The sequence below is a fragment of the Falco naumanni genome, chromosome 5, assembly GCF_017639655.2.
Source record: "Falco naumanni isolate bFalNau1 chromosome 5, bFalNau1.pat, whole genome shotgun sequence".
Taxonomy (NCBI): Eukaryota; Metazoa; Chordata; class Aves; order Falconiformes; family Falconidae; genus Falco; species Falco naumanni.
Genome location: NC_054058.1, coordinates 23,970,363 through 23,986,083, shown reverse-complemented (window position 1 = coordinate 23,986,083; position 15,721 = coordinate 23,970,363). Strand labels below are relative to the sequence as shown.

The 15,721-nt window shown below is 43.8% G+C and overlaps 1 protein-coding gene across 4 annotated transcripts in view; it reads right to left on the bottom strand.

Annotated features, from left to right (window-relative positions):
• Positions 1-15,721, bottom strand: part of CACNA2D4 (calcium voltage-gated channel auxiliary subunit alpha2delta 4) — a 140,424-nt gene that overhangs the window by 84,927 nt on the left and 39,776 nt on the right. For all 4 annotated transcript variants that reach the window (XM_040596512.1, XM_040596514.1, XM_040596515.1 and 1 more), the window contains 8 exons: positions 15,193-15,273; positions 12,676-12,750; positions 11,165-11,251; positions 6,971-7,042; positions 2,757-2,818; positions 2,021-2,088; positions 1,837-1,882; positions 278-375 (listed from right to left, as the gene is read on the bottom strand). In XM_040596512.1, the coding sequence (XP_040452446.1) occupies positions 278-375; positions 1,837-1,882; positions 2,021-2,088; positions 2,757-2,818; positions 6,971-7,042; positions 11,165-11,251; positions 12,676-12,750; positions 15,193-15,273 (589 nt within the window). The remainder of the gene's footprint in view (positions 1-277; positions 376-1,836; positions 1,883-2,020; positions 2,089-2,756; positions 2,819-6,970; positions 7,043-11,164; positions 11,252-12,675; positions 12,751-15,192; positions 15,274-15,721) is intronic.

Below are 15,721 nucleotides of genomic sequence, written 5' to 3'. Positions count from 1 at the left end.
GCAATCCACTTTTTAGTATTTCCTATGCTGAGACCTTCCGCAAGGCCGAGTTATGTGACAGATTGAAATGGAAAAAAATTTCTTCAACAGAGACAAGGAAGTGGATCCTCAGCTCATTTCCACTTGTGAATTAAGCTGGGCTTAGAGTTCAGTCCTGCCTGTGTGAGCAAGCGCCACAGGAGCTCAGTCTGACACCAATCGGTTTGTCACAGTCCCCTCTCCCCCACTATGGGCACAGGAAAACGCCAACAGGGCCCTTTCAGTTTCTGGGACTCACATTCCAGGTCAGGCTCCTCTCCGGTGAGGAAACGGATCACAGCTTCCAGCTGGTTGAGTTTCCGGTGGTCTGGATCAATGTCAGTGATGCAGTAAATCCTGGTGGGGAGGGAAGAAGAAGCCCACAAGGGCAAAGAGAAACCACAGTCAAGGAAATGCTTCTGGAAAATAATAACTGCAAACAAAAATTCAGTAAGAAACCTTGGGCTGCAAAGATTTTATGGCTGCTGTGTTCTGTGCCTGCTCAAAATCTAACAATGTGGCTGTAAGTCAAACCCTACCAATAAACCAAACACCAATTAATCTGACTGCTGTGCTTAGCAGGGCTGCTGTTATGTTCTCCAGCATAAGCTCACAATGTTACATAGCACTTCCAAATCCCTCCAGCAGTTTTCTTCATTATATGTTGTGTAAGGTGTATACCTGTATCTGTGTATACAAAACAATGTGATGGAGACACCTGAAAAGCAGAGTCATGTGTAATGTGGGTAACGCTAGACTGGGAGCAGAAAAAGCAAGAGACAGAAACAAAATGTGAGATGAGGAACGATCTTGCAGTATGATACGGTGGCAATGAAAGCTGTCCCAAAGGGACACAGCTGCAGGAGCCTCAGGACACAGTTTGAGGAGAAGCAGGAGAATGTATTAACAAATGCTCTGTATTATAGAAGAAACCAGTCTTCTAATTCTACTTCCAGTTTTGACCACTTCATTGTCAGGACAAGGGAGAGGAAGGGGTTATAAGGGAGATTTACAACTCACAGAGGGGCTGAAAGGAGTGATTTATGAGAGGAGTCTAAGAGAAATGAATATGTAAAGTGTGGTAAGCTGACACCCCAAGTTAAGAGTAGAAGAAGGAGAAGTCACTGCTTGTGTCACAAATGCACTGCCTGTGAAACTTGACAGTGCAATGAGAGGTGTGAAGGGCTGCAGGGCTTGAATGTAGTTATTTTGGCTTTGATACAGGCTGGGTTCGTGTGCCTGAGTGTAGCTGAATGTTGGGTTCATGAAAATCCCAAACCTCACAGCAATAAATGGAAAGTGCCATGCTTCACCCTGTTTCATATCCAAACCAAGCAAAACCATAAATTATGCTGGCTATTGAAACAGGGGCCATAAATCACCTCCATGTTCACTAGAAATTAGGTCTAGGCTCAGTTCAGAAGAATGCTAACCAAAAATAAGCTAGGATTTGAAAAAACATTTCAATCTCTTGCCAAGCTTGCAACAAAATTTTCTGACAGGTCTGACATGCTGTAGGTTTTGTAGCACAATTCTGAACAACGCAAGGAGGAACAAAATGAGTCTGAGTGCAGAAGACTGAGGATAAATCTCAGGAGATGTTTCTTAGCAGAGGGATGTGCCAGGCCTTGATGCGTCTCCCAAAGGAAGAGGTGGAACTGAATTGCCTGGAGACAGTCTCTTTGCAGGTACAGCCCCTGAACAGCACTGCTTTTTCTCTCGACCACGGAGGGTGGTGAACTCAAGCCAAATTGCTGGCAACTTTGCCAAAATCTCATGACAAAGTCCTGTGTCATCGACAGGATTTCCCCCACTTACCATTCATTCGCTAAAGACAAGTCTGGCTGGAGCAGGTCATGCAAACCTGAAACCAGATAACACACGGGGCATTCAGTTAGGCAGCAGACAGGCAGAAACATACTGTGAAGGGGAAGTGAAGCAGTGAAGTTCAGAGTAGCTACCTTGTCCCTTAGGACAGCGTAGCTGTTTCAGATTAACCTACCTTCTTCCACTGAAGTGTTCCCCAGCAGAATGTACTCCCCGTGTCCCCTGGACAGCACAACGCCCAGGCTGAAGGTAGGAAGAAAACCAGAGGGCTTGTCAGCAAAAAGAGGTGTAATCCCTAAACATGACACTGCGTTCCCTGAAATTACAACCCTTAAAGCCATTAACTCCCTCCACAGCTATTAAAGAAAAGAACATCATCAAAAGAGGATTAAGTGAGATCCAGCTTCAGCGCAAAAGGCCAAGGAACCTGAGCTATGAGACATTTTCAGTGACAATTTTTTTGCTAATGTTGAATGTTTAGGACAACAACATTTCTCAAATTTGTGCCAATTTCAAATCATTTCAGCTGGGGGAAAAAACATTTTTTTGTTTTGCTTGATTTCTTATGTGATGTTTTATAACTTTCAGTTTATAACAATGTTTTGTTTAGCACCATACACCAGAACATAAACCATATTCAGCAGAACTGCAAATTGAAGATATCTCACTTCTCTGAAATGAAACAACGTGCTTTACCAGAAGTACAGCTTTTGGACTCTGAACTTCAGACAAATTGTAATACTCCTTTTGAGTTAACCCCAAACAACATTTTAATAGCTATAGGAACAAAGAAGTCAGTTATTCCCACTGCTTTACTCATGAGTTGTAGCCAGTTTTACGAAGGGACCAGTTTGCAGACTGTTGGCAGACTTCTAATACACTGTATTGGTGTCATGCGAGTCCTTGCTCACCTGAAGGGTGTGTCACTGATGTCCGTGAAGAAATAATCATTGGTGAGGAAGAGAACGCGTTTCTGGAATAACAGTATGAATAAGAAAGTGAGAGACCATCTGACAGACCAAGAGCATAGTGATGATGGGGACCTGGGATATAGGTCCCCAAGGCTAAGCAAAAGCAGTTGATCTTTACCAATGCTTCACACCCTGCTAGGGCTGGCTGGAGCCAGGGATGAATGTGCAGTATTCAGCATATTCAGCAACTTGTGACTTTCAGGATCCAGGCAGCCACTTTATCTTTCCATCTAGGGCTTCAGTTAAACCATTCTTTGCTCTAGGGCTCCTTGCACAGGCTGCAGGAAGGGGTGGGGGGAAGCTGCCTTCCCTCCCGCATCCTTAACACACTGGGGGCTCTGCTGCTCTTTTGCTATACAGAGCATCCTTGATGGCTTTGCACATCATCATCATTCCCAGCAGGAAGGGGGGCTCAGCGGGGCAGGTAGGAAGGAGAGGTGGGTTGAAGGAGAGGCAGGATAGCAAACCTACCCACTGTGTGGGTGGGCAGTTGAGGCCACGTCTCCCCACTTCTGTGGGAAATGCTGATATTCCTGACATTTGCTTTCATGTCAAACTGGAACAAAACATTAACATATTCTGATTTTGTTAAAAAATGTCATTAAATAATAATTAAATTTTCAAATTGAAAAAAAGTGCTGATTCAAATCCAAGCCATTTTGATTCACATGAAAATATTTTTTTCAGACTGACATTTCAACTGAAGTCATTTCAGATTATTGAAAGCTGCTTCAGAACTTCAGCTGTTTGCCAGACTGGCCTTTTCCTGTAGGAAAGTGTTGATTTCAGTGGAACTCTTTTCCAAAGGAGAAAAGTTTTTGGAAAGTTTCTATCCAACCCTTATGCCAGTATATGAACCCTAATATGTTTAAAATCCCAGCCCCAGTCTGAAAACGAGGTGAGAGGATGTGTGTGGGAGACAGGGAGTGAACACAGAAAACTCAGTGTTCCCCAGGGAAAGCTGTGCCGGCTCTAACCTGCTCATGTTGTGCAGCAGTGGAAGTGAAGCGGGGCAGGAAGGGCGAGCCAGTGCCAGCTCCACAGCGTGCCCCGCGTTTGTGCACAGAGCAGATGGGCTGATGGGGATTGGGATGGGGTTATTGTTAGGTGAGGAGGTGGCAGATGGCTCAACCCCTTTCCTCCCTTCTCTCTCCAAGCACGGCAGTTGTGTACTGCTGAGAAACAGGGTTCAAGTCTTTTGCTGAGCTGAGATATTCCCAAAGCGCTGCGATATCCCCAGGGAACATGGCATGGTGGTGTTTTGGTGGCTGCGGGAAGGCACAAGAGGTATTAAGCCTCCCTTTCCTTGCCAGTCTGATCTGATGGCAGAGGTGGGAAGGCATGGGGAAGAACGAGACCTGGGGGCATAGGCCTGTCCCTGAAGGAAAGGGTGCAGTAGAAAATGGCCCAGAGGTGCCACTACTCTGAAACTCTTTCCTTCAGCAGGGCTTGTTCTGCTCATCCTTTGTTCCTGTGACCTGTCCCTCTTCTGCACATGCAGCCACTTAGCACTTGCATCTGGTGGGAGGGAGGTCAAACCCCTGTTTGGACTAGGGGAAGGGATGGTTGGCCAGCTCTCCCCAAGATAGCTGGAGGCATCACCACTTCTCCATGGGAAGAAAGAGAAGCAGAGGTACCCTTGAGCCAAGCAGGGCTGAGCATGACCAGGCAGGACTTTTCTACATAGTGCAGAGCAAGGGAGAAGATGAGAACATGAGTGTGTTGACACAGTGATAGGATGGCTGACTACCAGCACCTGCAGTCTGGGAACACATGTATTTCCAGTTTTGGTACTGTCACTGTACTAGGCAGCTAGTCCTGGCTAATGCCGTTATCAGTGGTTTGCCACAGCTCCTACCCATCTCCTTGATATTTTGCTTTCACAGTCACAACCGTTTTGTACCCTAGGTGCAAGCAAAGGCATTTTTGCCACTAGATCTCACTAACAACCACCTCTTGTCTTTGGCCCTTGCTTTTCCCTCTCTATCTCACTCTGCTCTCAGTACCTCCCTGGGATCAACCTGGCCATCAACGTTTGTGTGGCTGACAGAATAATTTCTATCCCCTTCACTCAGCCCTTCTCTCTACAGTCTGCCTAACTCATTCCCTTTGTTTCAAATCTCTGTCAGCACTTTCTTTGTTTCAACACCGCTCTGCTTCATCAGCTAGCAGAGTACAAGTGGGAATCGCCAAGTTTTACTTCTGGTCCCCGCTCCATGTGTATTCTGAGAATAGTAAAACTGTCACATACTCAGCTTCAGTCTCCTCTTATGCTTCATGAAGCTTGCAGAGTTGCAGAATAAAACAGGTAATATCTCTTACCAAGGCTACTTTTTGTTATTTTTTTTCCTGGGTAGGGGAGCAGAAAGATGTCCCTAAAGTATTGAACTAAAAAGGCATCTTTGGATGACTCAGAAGAAATATTATTGAGGATGCACAGAGACAGAGAAAGAGGTTAAGCTAGCAAAATAAGCGATCTAGGCTTACAAAGAACAGATCTTGCTGGAAAACCCTGATTGCTTTCCTGACAGAATAACAAAGGTAGTGAATAAATAGAATAAAGGATGTGCAATGTATTTGGATTTATATATAGCACTTGAAACAGCTTCTCATGAAATTTTATTCTAAAGAATCAGTTAAAGTGGACTTAAATAAGATGTGGAGTGAGAACCAGCTGCAGTACTGTAAACAAAAAGAAACAGTAAACAACAGGACATCAAGGGAAAAAGATTTAATGAGAGGCAAAGATAGACTGTCTTAGGAGCCTTTATGCACAGTCAGTGATCTGTAAGACAAAATAAAATAGTATTTATCTGTATACTGAGAAAAAGTCCCAACATCCCTAAAAATTAGAAAGACTGGACAAAAAAGAGGAGTGGGATTCATGTGAAAAAATGGCAACTGGAAAAAATAGCTAACACGGAAACCAAGACAGCTTTTCTGGCACAGCTGTGGGAGGGAGAAAAAAATTGAAGGGACAGCAGAAAGGAGATCTGGAGCTCCTTGTTCAGAAATCTCCTATTGCAGAGAACAGATGCTGTCCACAGAGCAACAGGGAAACCGGACTCAAATAATTCAGTGATGCCCTGGTACCTGTGCATCAATGATACAAGAGGCAAAGGAAACAAAAATAATTGCTGAACTGCTTGGACTGAAAAGTGGGCAAGTTTTTCAAATGCAGGTGTTGGCAATGCCCAGGAGAGGAAGGGCAAAACCATTGACAGGTACCTGATAGTTGCAAACACCAAAAATAAAGATAATTTAGTTACAAGATCTAGCAGTACAACCATTTGGAGGAAACGGAGGGGTGTCTTCACTAGGAAATGGCACCATTTCAGCAGTGGCTGTGAGCAGTTTATTGGAATTGGTGATGGCTGTGGCTTAGCATGGGAACAGTTCAGCCAGCCTGATTGCTGAAAAAAAAGCTCTCTATAAAAGATGGAAAATTTTCCTGAAATATGGAAGTCTTCTGGGCAGTGAAACTTGTAGGACTCTGGAATACTTCCTAACAGGAAATGATGAAAGCCAAAATCTTTAGGAGAGTTAAATAAACCTGAATGAAAAAGTACCAGTGAATGTAAATGTACAAGATAATTTTGCACTGATTCCAAGTGAAGATGTGTAACCCTGCATTAGAGCTGGTAGGGAACATTCAAAAGGCTCCATTTCACTAGGATTTTTCATAAAACGTCTGTAAATATTTGCATAGAAATTTAATCCTGGACTTGGATAAAGGAAATCACATTCTGACAGAGCGAGGGATAAAGTTTTCATGAGTGTTTTCAAAGTGGTTTCAAAACCTCTTTCTGTCTAGGTCAGCTCAGCATAGTCTTCCCCATTCTAAACTCTTGAAGATCTCTGATTCATTTCACAGCCCTATAAACAATGAACAACATGCTTTTTGGCTTTGCCTGGAGAAAGCAGGGAGCTGTGAGGCATTTCCAATACCTTTGTAAGAGCAGAGTGCTGGTAGGTATAAAAAGCACTTTTAATGATGTTCTATTTTATGTCTTTAGCACGTGTTATGTATGTGGTGAAACAATAAAATCCGCACACTCAGAAATGCTGAGAATTAAAACCACATCCTTCGTGGTTCTTCAGCACCCACTTCCATCCCCTCCCTCATGTGACCTAACAGAAGGATAATTTCTTACCCCTTTATCCACAGGGACCTTCACATCCATAGAGAGGTAGCCTGTTTCCCCATTGATCATGGCAGTTCTCAGCTGCAGAGATGAACAAGATTAGCATTAGTGTCTCCAGGCAGGGCAGGATAGGAATTAATAGAGCTGCATGTCATTAACGTACAGGGGCTGGAAGAAAAGAGTGACTGTGGGTTCACCCCCACCCCCAGCTCTTTCTTGCTGCTTCAAATGAAAACCTGTTCTCAGTGGTCAGGATCCTCATTCAGTCAGGCTAAGTGACACAGGATAATAATGGCTTATGCTGAAAACTTGATATATCTTTTTAGCAAAAAGAAAGGATCTGGAAGCTATGAAGTTGCCAGTCCAAGTTTCAGACCGTTTGGCAGCCAGAAAGCCGTTAGCACAGTGCTTTGAGAGCCTGGAAGAGGAGACAACCGAGACACCCACTAACTCCCCCAGACCAGTTCCAAAGCTCTTTGACATTTCAAAACTGATTTATAGATTATAAGCTGTATTCTGCACAACTTTTGAGGTGCGGCAAAGCAGCTGTTTAACACAGACTCTGTGATAGCAGAGCAGTGAGAAGAGCAGTTTATTCCATGCAGGTTCCAAAGGCAAAATGTAATTTTCACATCGACTCTCAGCCTCTTGCAAGAAAGAGCCAGGGAATTTTTCCACAAGCGCAGAGGCTTTGACTTTAGGTCCAGCTTGCCAGAGCATATCAGCCTATTACTTCAGCTTGGATAGAAAAAAAGGTGGGAAGTAACTTATTCATTCGCACAAATTGCTTCCTTACTTCCAGAGAAAGGCCTCCATTCAGGTGCTGGCCAGTCTCAACTGCATTTGCTTTACAAGGCCACAGTTTTGTTTACGATGACTGTTTGATGTGGGTTATTTACAGACCTAGAATATAAAGCTTGTGTTTCCCAAGGCCCATGCCTTGGAAATCAAAACACTGACTGGTACTATTACTCCTTTTTGGCTAAGAGTGTTTGACCTCCTGCCAGAGCCACGGCATATGCTCATCTGGTCTGACAGCCTGCAGTATTTGCTATGGGTTCTGGGTTTAGTTCAGATATTGTTGTTTCATCCATATCTTCTTGAATGTCAGGTGTCTTTCACTGCCCCATAAAGCAGTGGAGAAGTAAATGAGTGGATAACAGACCTCCTTGGATCTCCTCAGCTCCAGCTAGTCTGCAGGCAGGCTACTTGTCCTCTGCCCAGCCCCCAAGTGACAGTGGCTGTAGGCTGGTGCCGCAATCCAGGCTTGCTGCTTCTTCCTCAACAGCTTCAGCTTCTCTGGCATTGAGAAGTGTTGTGGTTTAACCCCAGCTGGCAACTTAGTACCACACAGCTGCTTGCTAACTCCCTGCCTGTCCCTGCCTCCGAGGGATGGGGAGTCTGGGAAAAAGGTAGAACTCAAGGGCTGAGGTAAGAATAATTTAATATAATAATAATAATAATAATCATCATCATCATCGTCATGAAAAGGGAAGAGAAGGGAAGAGGAGTAAAATCCAGAGGGAAGGGAGAAAAGAGAACAAGTGATGCACTATACAATTGTTACAATTACTCTCCACCCACTATTGGATGCCCTGCCAGTCCCTGAGCAGTGGTAAGCAGGCCTTGGCCAACTCCCTGAAGTTTATATACCGAGCGTGACGTTCTATGGTATGGAATATCCATTTGGCTAGTTTGGGTCAGCTGCCCTGGCTGTGTCCCCTCCCAAACTCTTGTGCCCCCACAGCCCTCTGGCTGGCAGGGCTTGAGAAACTGAAAAGTCCTTGACTTAGTATAAACATTACCCAGCGGCAACTAAAAACATTAGTGAGTTATCAACATTATTCTCCTACTAAATCCAAAACACAGCATTGTACCAGCTACTAAAAGGAAAACTAACTCTATCCCAGCCAAGAAGGCAATTACAATTCTGGTGTCTGGGAGCCCCCATAATGCTCAGTCCTTTTCAGGCAAGACACTTCTGGCAGCAGCTGGCCTCCACTTTGAAAAGTGTGTAGCAGAGTTTGCATGGAGGGGTGCTCCGGTGCATGCTGGAGCACTTGTTCCTGACACCCCGAACAGCAAAGTGTCTTGCTCCAGGGCAATGAGTCTGTGCCATCCCCACCACTGGTAACAAGTGCTGCTGACTCCTTCTCCTGTCTGTTTGTGTGGTTTCAAACCAACAGAGACATACAGTTTACCTGAGGGGTCTCACAACATCTTAAGTGTTTTGCCACTCAGTTTCAACATCTTTGCAGACTAATTTCTTCTTCAGTGGTTCTGTCAAGGCTGAAGAAAATCTGTCTGGGTGACAGCTCCTAGGCTGCTGGGGAGGATCTCTTGACCCTTCCAATTTCCCTTCACACTAAGAATATCCTTGTGTTGCTTTTCAAAAGCCCAAACTTCCTTGCTGCCTCACTCCAGATACTATTATCACGCATCAACTGGTATTTTCCAGATAGTGCCATCTTCCCTCCCCTAGATTTCTTTTTACCAGCTGGCTATATTACACATCATTAGCACTTGGACATATTTTTCCAGACTGAATTTGCTGCTTTTTAGTGTTGCTGAGATTATACTGCAACTGATGTTGAGTCTGTCATTGATCTAATACCATAGCTGCAAATCTAAGTGTTGAAATGTTGGCAGCTTTCTGCTGCAGTGGGTGTATCTTGAGAGTCTCTAGACTTGCTGAAGTCACACTGCAGATATTGATCGTGTCACTGAATGTCTCTGTACCCTCAGTGACTGCAACCTTTCTTTATTCTGGAAGATGCAGTACAGGAACACCAAGTAGCTTTGTTCTTCATGCTTTTTTTGCCTTTTATTTTTCACTGGATAGTTTTACTCTAGTTGCCTGTGGACAGAAACCTTGCACTTTGCATCATATTTGCATTCAGGTATCGATGTTTTTTGTTCAGGCAGGAACATGCTAGCCAAATAAATATGACAGCAAAGTCATCATGTTTCCTGGATTTTTTAATATTTTTTTTTAAAATAGCAAACTGGGTAAAGAGGAACACCTCTCAAAGTGGCTCCAGAGAGAGAGAAAATTATAATGGGAGCAGAACTCCTAGAAGACATCAGTGAACCCACACAAAGCCATTAGCAACCTGCATCTTGGTGGTTCCACTGCATGTAAAGCCTCTTACTTTGTCTTGCTTTCCATGTTTCACACCCAGTTCCATTGTGTTTCATTTGTCAATTTGCCATTCTTCCACTTCCCAGGTTCCTTTGGTGTGTCCTTTTGTACTTGGCCTGCACTGGTAGCAGTAGCTGCTTCGATCCTCTTGCTGGGCAGTTTGTTTGTCCTAGCAGTTTAAGTGGATATCTATAGTATCAGATCCATTTATCTCAGCAGTGTCCCCTGTAATCCAGAAGTGTGTGTCCCACAGCTAATTCTATCTTACTCCAAATTCAGTTCTTATCTTAGTAACTTAAGTATCTCTACTCCCCTAATTCTTCTGAGCAAAAGAAAACCAGCCACAGAGGAACCTGTCTACCTTATCATTATATCTGGGTTCCTAGTTGTGCAGTGCAGCCATGTCCAGGTGTTAAGGTGCATGCTGTATTCTTTTTTATCACTTTTAAATAATTTTGCTCAAAAGACAGTAGAAAAGGTATTTTCTAATCTTTTCCCTCTGGGAAGCTGTTTTTTTTGGTATCTCCACACCTGTGCAATAAGGTGAGTTCTGGAAATTTGTTTTTCCTCAAGTGTCTAAATCCCTTGTCCGCCTTACCTATTGGTAATAGTGACCACAAGCTTCAGTCTCTTTTTGAATGTACTTTTTTCCTTGTTACAGACCTCATTAGCTGAGTGGCTTCAGCTGTATGTCACATACTATGTGCATGGGACACCACCATACTCCTAAGTTCTCTTGGCTTTGTATTAAGATAGCATCTGGAACAAGTACACACAGACTGGCTTCCTGCAGCACCCTCCAAAGTGATTCCTTCCCCCTGCCAGCGCTTTTCCTGCACGTTCCATGACAAGGAAAACTCATACTGGGAATGAAGACAAGCACTTTGTAGGGAAGCATCATACTTGTCCTCTTTTAGAGCACTAACCTCTCTTAGTCAGGGCCAGTCAGGCACAGAAAAAAACAGGAATGCCTGCTGCTCCCCCACCCCTTCCATACAGGCACACAAAGTAATAGAAAGAAGGAGCTACAAAGGCAGCTAAATTCACTTTCTGATACTCACTATTTCATCCTGGTCTTCCCATTCCACTTCTGAGAGATCTACACTGTTGTAGTTTGGCTTAGGCTTCAGTTTCTTTCCTTCTTTATACTGGCGTTTATTAAAATAAAAGGGAAAAAAAGAAAAATACCCAAGTAAGTGGCTAGATAACTAACTTTCTAAACTAAGCCTTTAAGAATTGATATGTGATTTGAAAACTAGGGGTGTCTCATTTATTTTCTGACTAGGAAGGCAGTGTTTGGGTGCAAGTGCCTTCTTGGTCTCATGCCATGTATTTATGCAGGCAGTGCAGGGCTAGGAGAGTTCAAGTGGGAGAGGCTGATCCAGGAGCAAAGGACAGGCAGGAACACAGGTAAACTTCCAGGTAAAGGCTACAGACCTCCTCTGTGACAGCATTCTTCTAAATAGATCAGCACAATACACTTGCCTCCAGGAAATGAGTTCTTTCCCCCAGCTAAAAGTGTAATCCCATTAACACGATAATACCAGCAGGAGGTCTTTTCTGAGGAGAATTAGGCTTTGACTCCACTGACAGAACGGTAGGCTTTTCACCTAGGGCTAGCTGATGCGAGAGAGCTATTTCCCTATAATCTTCCAGGTAAAGGGAATGGTGCGAATCTGACTAAGAGAGGCCAATTTTACGTGGAAGATAAAGCAGTGCCCTCGCCTAGCTTTGCTGTGCTCCATCCTGGAAACAAAATGTGTCCCTTCTTTTCACATACTGAAGTAACTACCCGTCCATGCCTGTGGTCTCCCTGTGCAAAGCTGCCTCTTTTGAAGACCGCTGCTGTGAAGCCCTGTGGTGGCCCTTTCTCTTGCCAGTAACCACACTAATGCTTATGGCTGTGTGCAGGTGGATTTGTACCAACAGGCATGTGTATGAAGTGTAAAATCATTGCATGCCTGGGTATCTGAGTAATGAGTCCAGCTGTGTGTTTGCAGACAGATGTGTGGTCTGGAGCTCCAGGTGGCACCATGAGGGAGAAATGTCCTTGTGTTGACTCAAGTTCCAGAAGGTCTTCGCAGCCTACTGGTCTCTAATTTATCTCTAACTTACCATGTTACTAGGGTTTGTGGTACCTGCTAGCCTCAGATTCCCAAAATTTCCAACACTACAGCTGCTGGGTAGCTATTACTGGGGTGCTAATCATGCTGAATCTTCTCGTAGGAGATATGCCCGAGCAAGGGAAATTGTTCCTTCAGCCTAGCAGTGAAACCTTGCATGGACACAGATACATGTGCACCCACAGTACAGCAGATGCATACCAATATAGCCCTTGTGCACTCTTATGGAGGACAGACAGGCAGGGTACATTATGCTCCATACATATGTCTGCATATATATATACATCTATGTACGTGGAATTGATTTCTCTGGCCCTCATGCTCCTGGGTGCCTATATAGCAAAGCATGGTAGCCTTCACAATTCAATAAAATACAAGAAATCAGGAGCATCCCTGAAAGTCATGGTTTCCAAGTAAGCAAAGGTTTTCAAATTCACAGCTGTACATACCAAAGGACGGAGGTCTGGGTGTGAAAGGATGTATCCGTTGTTGGTGTTAAGAAAGGCGTATCCATGGACACCCAGCTGGAGAAAGAGGCATTAGAATAATCAGTGCTTTAGCTAAAACCACTGCTGTGTAATGGATGCCACTGGTACCCTGGCACCACCAGTATTCAGAAATATTTTCCTTTTAAAGGTATTGACCAGCAGAATGTAGGGTCCACCTCAAACCGTTTATCTCTGGATCTCTGGCCGCTTGCTTTGGGCAGGCTGACTATGCCTGGACGCACAAAAGGATGGGTCAGGTAGTTGATTTGTGTACACATTCAGAAAAAGATGCCCTCCTAACGTCTTTTTGTCCTCGTGGACAATTACCACCCAGAGGCAGAATGCGCTCCACACAGCAGGCACAGCAGTGCTGCACATAAAATGGAAAACGATGGGGAATGTTGTAAACAGTACCGGCACAGTGGTGACAGGTCTGTGTGCCCATAACTACACACACAGAGCAGTGAACAAACAAGTGAGTATGAATCTCACAGATGGCTTCCCTTGAAACCTGGTGAGTCTTCAGAGGAGCTCTGCATTATGTTTCAGTGTTGGCAAGACCAGACCTAGCCTAGGCCAATTGTACAAGCCTATAGTCTTAAAATGCTTGCTAAGGAATAGCATGATCTAAAGAGAGCAGGCACTGGCTGACCTGATCTGCAGGAGATTTCTGAGTGAGCAATTACTCAGATTAAGCCCATATATAATACAAATTCCAGATAAAACCTGAATTGCTAAAAATCTGCTGATAGCCTGTGCTTGCCAAAACCAGAGGTGTCTCAAGGAAAACAAGAATGGCTAGGGTTTCTATCTTCAAAAAAATGTTGCAACTTTATATTCCTATAGAGACAATCCTGGAGGGATAACAGTAGGGAACTGGGGAGGTAAGCCATTTACAATCCATCTGTGCCTTTCTGAAGGGAATGAATTCTTTATTTCACACATCCCAGATAAAAACTTTGGACTCCTTCTATGTGAAACAGTTTTGTGCAAAGCACACTGAGCTCAGCTCTGTGTGGTAAGAATAAAACCAAGACATTGGATCAGAACTATAGCAAACTTCCTTGTTGGCCTATTAAAGCTGAAATTTCCCAGCCCAGTAAGTGCAATCATAAATGTACAAGCTTGCAAGGGCTGTAACTCTGGAACTGGTCCTTTGTAACCCATATGTCAGGGGGTTCAAGTGCAGGATCATAGGTTTCCAAACTGGTCTTATGTTGGAAGAGCTTCTGGAAAGTTGTGTCCTGCTTCTGTTGTAGAGAAATCCTTCAAATAATTTTCCCTCCTTCCGTGGCATTTCTTGGAGGAAAGAACAGTGTCCCTCCTTGGCCCAGAAGAAAGATATCATGATACATGGCCTTTGAGTGATGTGGAGGGAGGAAGGTGGAAAGGTATTGGTCTTATAGAGAAAATAAATGCGTATAAAAATTGAAGCTTCTAGACAAGGTTCTCCCAGATCCAAACCAGTTAGCTTTTGTATGCTAGTGAAAGCACCCTGCCACTCATAGTTCCTGGGTTGCCTGATGGATCATTTCCTACAGCTGCATGTGAATGATCTGCCCTGCATCCATGTGGGGAAGTGCCAAACATATTCATAGCTTCTGACAGCACTTTCAGTCCTGTGAGTATTCAGCAATCAGATTTTGGACAACTGCCTAACTGGTAGTAGTTGTCTGATAGTTATTTAAGAGAAACTGAAAACTTGAAATGATGGCTCAAATTGCCTGATTTCATGGTGATCCTCAGATGGGCTTGCTGTCTCCTGGTGTGCAGACTGATTGAAGAAAAGGTCACTGCACAAAATTTACAGCAGAAACCAAATGAAACAATGCACCTCTGGTGGGAGTTCCTATGGATGAATGTACTTCTTTAGATATATTGAACATAGAGTTAATGGAAAATTGCTGGACTGACAATTCTGGAGACCGAATACTCTATCTAGGTACAGCACAAGTGAGTGAGAGCCAGCTTCCTGCACACTGTCCTGCCAAGAAATCTTCGTGCTGATCCGGAGAAAGTAACCTCTAAGCATGACAAAAGTTGGCTCGCTATAGTCCATTCAGTCCTCAGTTTTTCTGCTAAGATTATTGACAGTGAAACTAATTTATTTTTTGCCAGTTGGCATGGCAGCTTTTGTTCACTGGGAACTGGATATAAAACTTAATTCTGAGATAGGCTGTCAGATTCATATCTCTGAGGGATTGAGGTTGGTGATCATCAAGATGCAAGGTTTCCACAATCTGTTGCCAATCTACTGGATCGTCCATTCCTTGTGTTTCTGAAGCAACCTAAGAGCTTCTAGTAGTGAATGATTTCCCATGTGCTATATAGAAACAACACATTACCACATCCAACATGTCTTGCTTTATGCTCATAGTTCTTCCTAGAGGCAGAGGGATGATTTTCCAGTCATGCCCACTGAAAAATGGCTAGTGACTTTGCTGTGCAAAATGACAGGTTGCATTATCTTAGTCTTACCTTATACCGTGGAGCAAGTTTTAACAGCTCCCTCAGTGGTACGTCAGAGCCCACCACACCCAGGAGGATACCATGAGATCGCTTAAAAACAAAGGAGAATCCTTTTTCAGAAGCAAGGCCAGGGTAGTTTTCTATCAGAATACACATTATTGCCTCCCTACTAGTCTCACATATACTCTCTAGGCTTGTATGAATATGTTCATTCAAAACCAACTAATGTACCTCAAAAAGTCTAAAGAGGTGGCTCCAGTGTTTATGGAGAGGAGTATTTCAACCCAATACTAGTCAGCATTTTTTACTATGATTCAGAAGTAATATAAAATCACTGAAAACAAGTTTTGAGTGCAAAACCCTACATTCAGTATGTGTAAATAACAAAAAGGACAGGGCAATCATGCAAGACAACATGGATCGGTTGACAACTTGGGTCAACTAAACCAAATGCCAAATACAAAATTGTTAATCTAGGAAAAAGGAATGCAGGAAATCCCCACAAAATGGGAAGCTGGTTGTTTAATAAGCAGCTGGG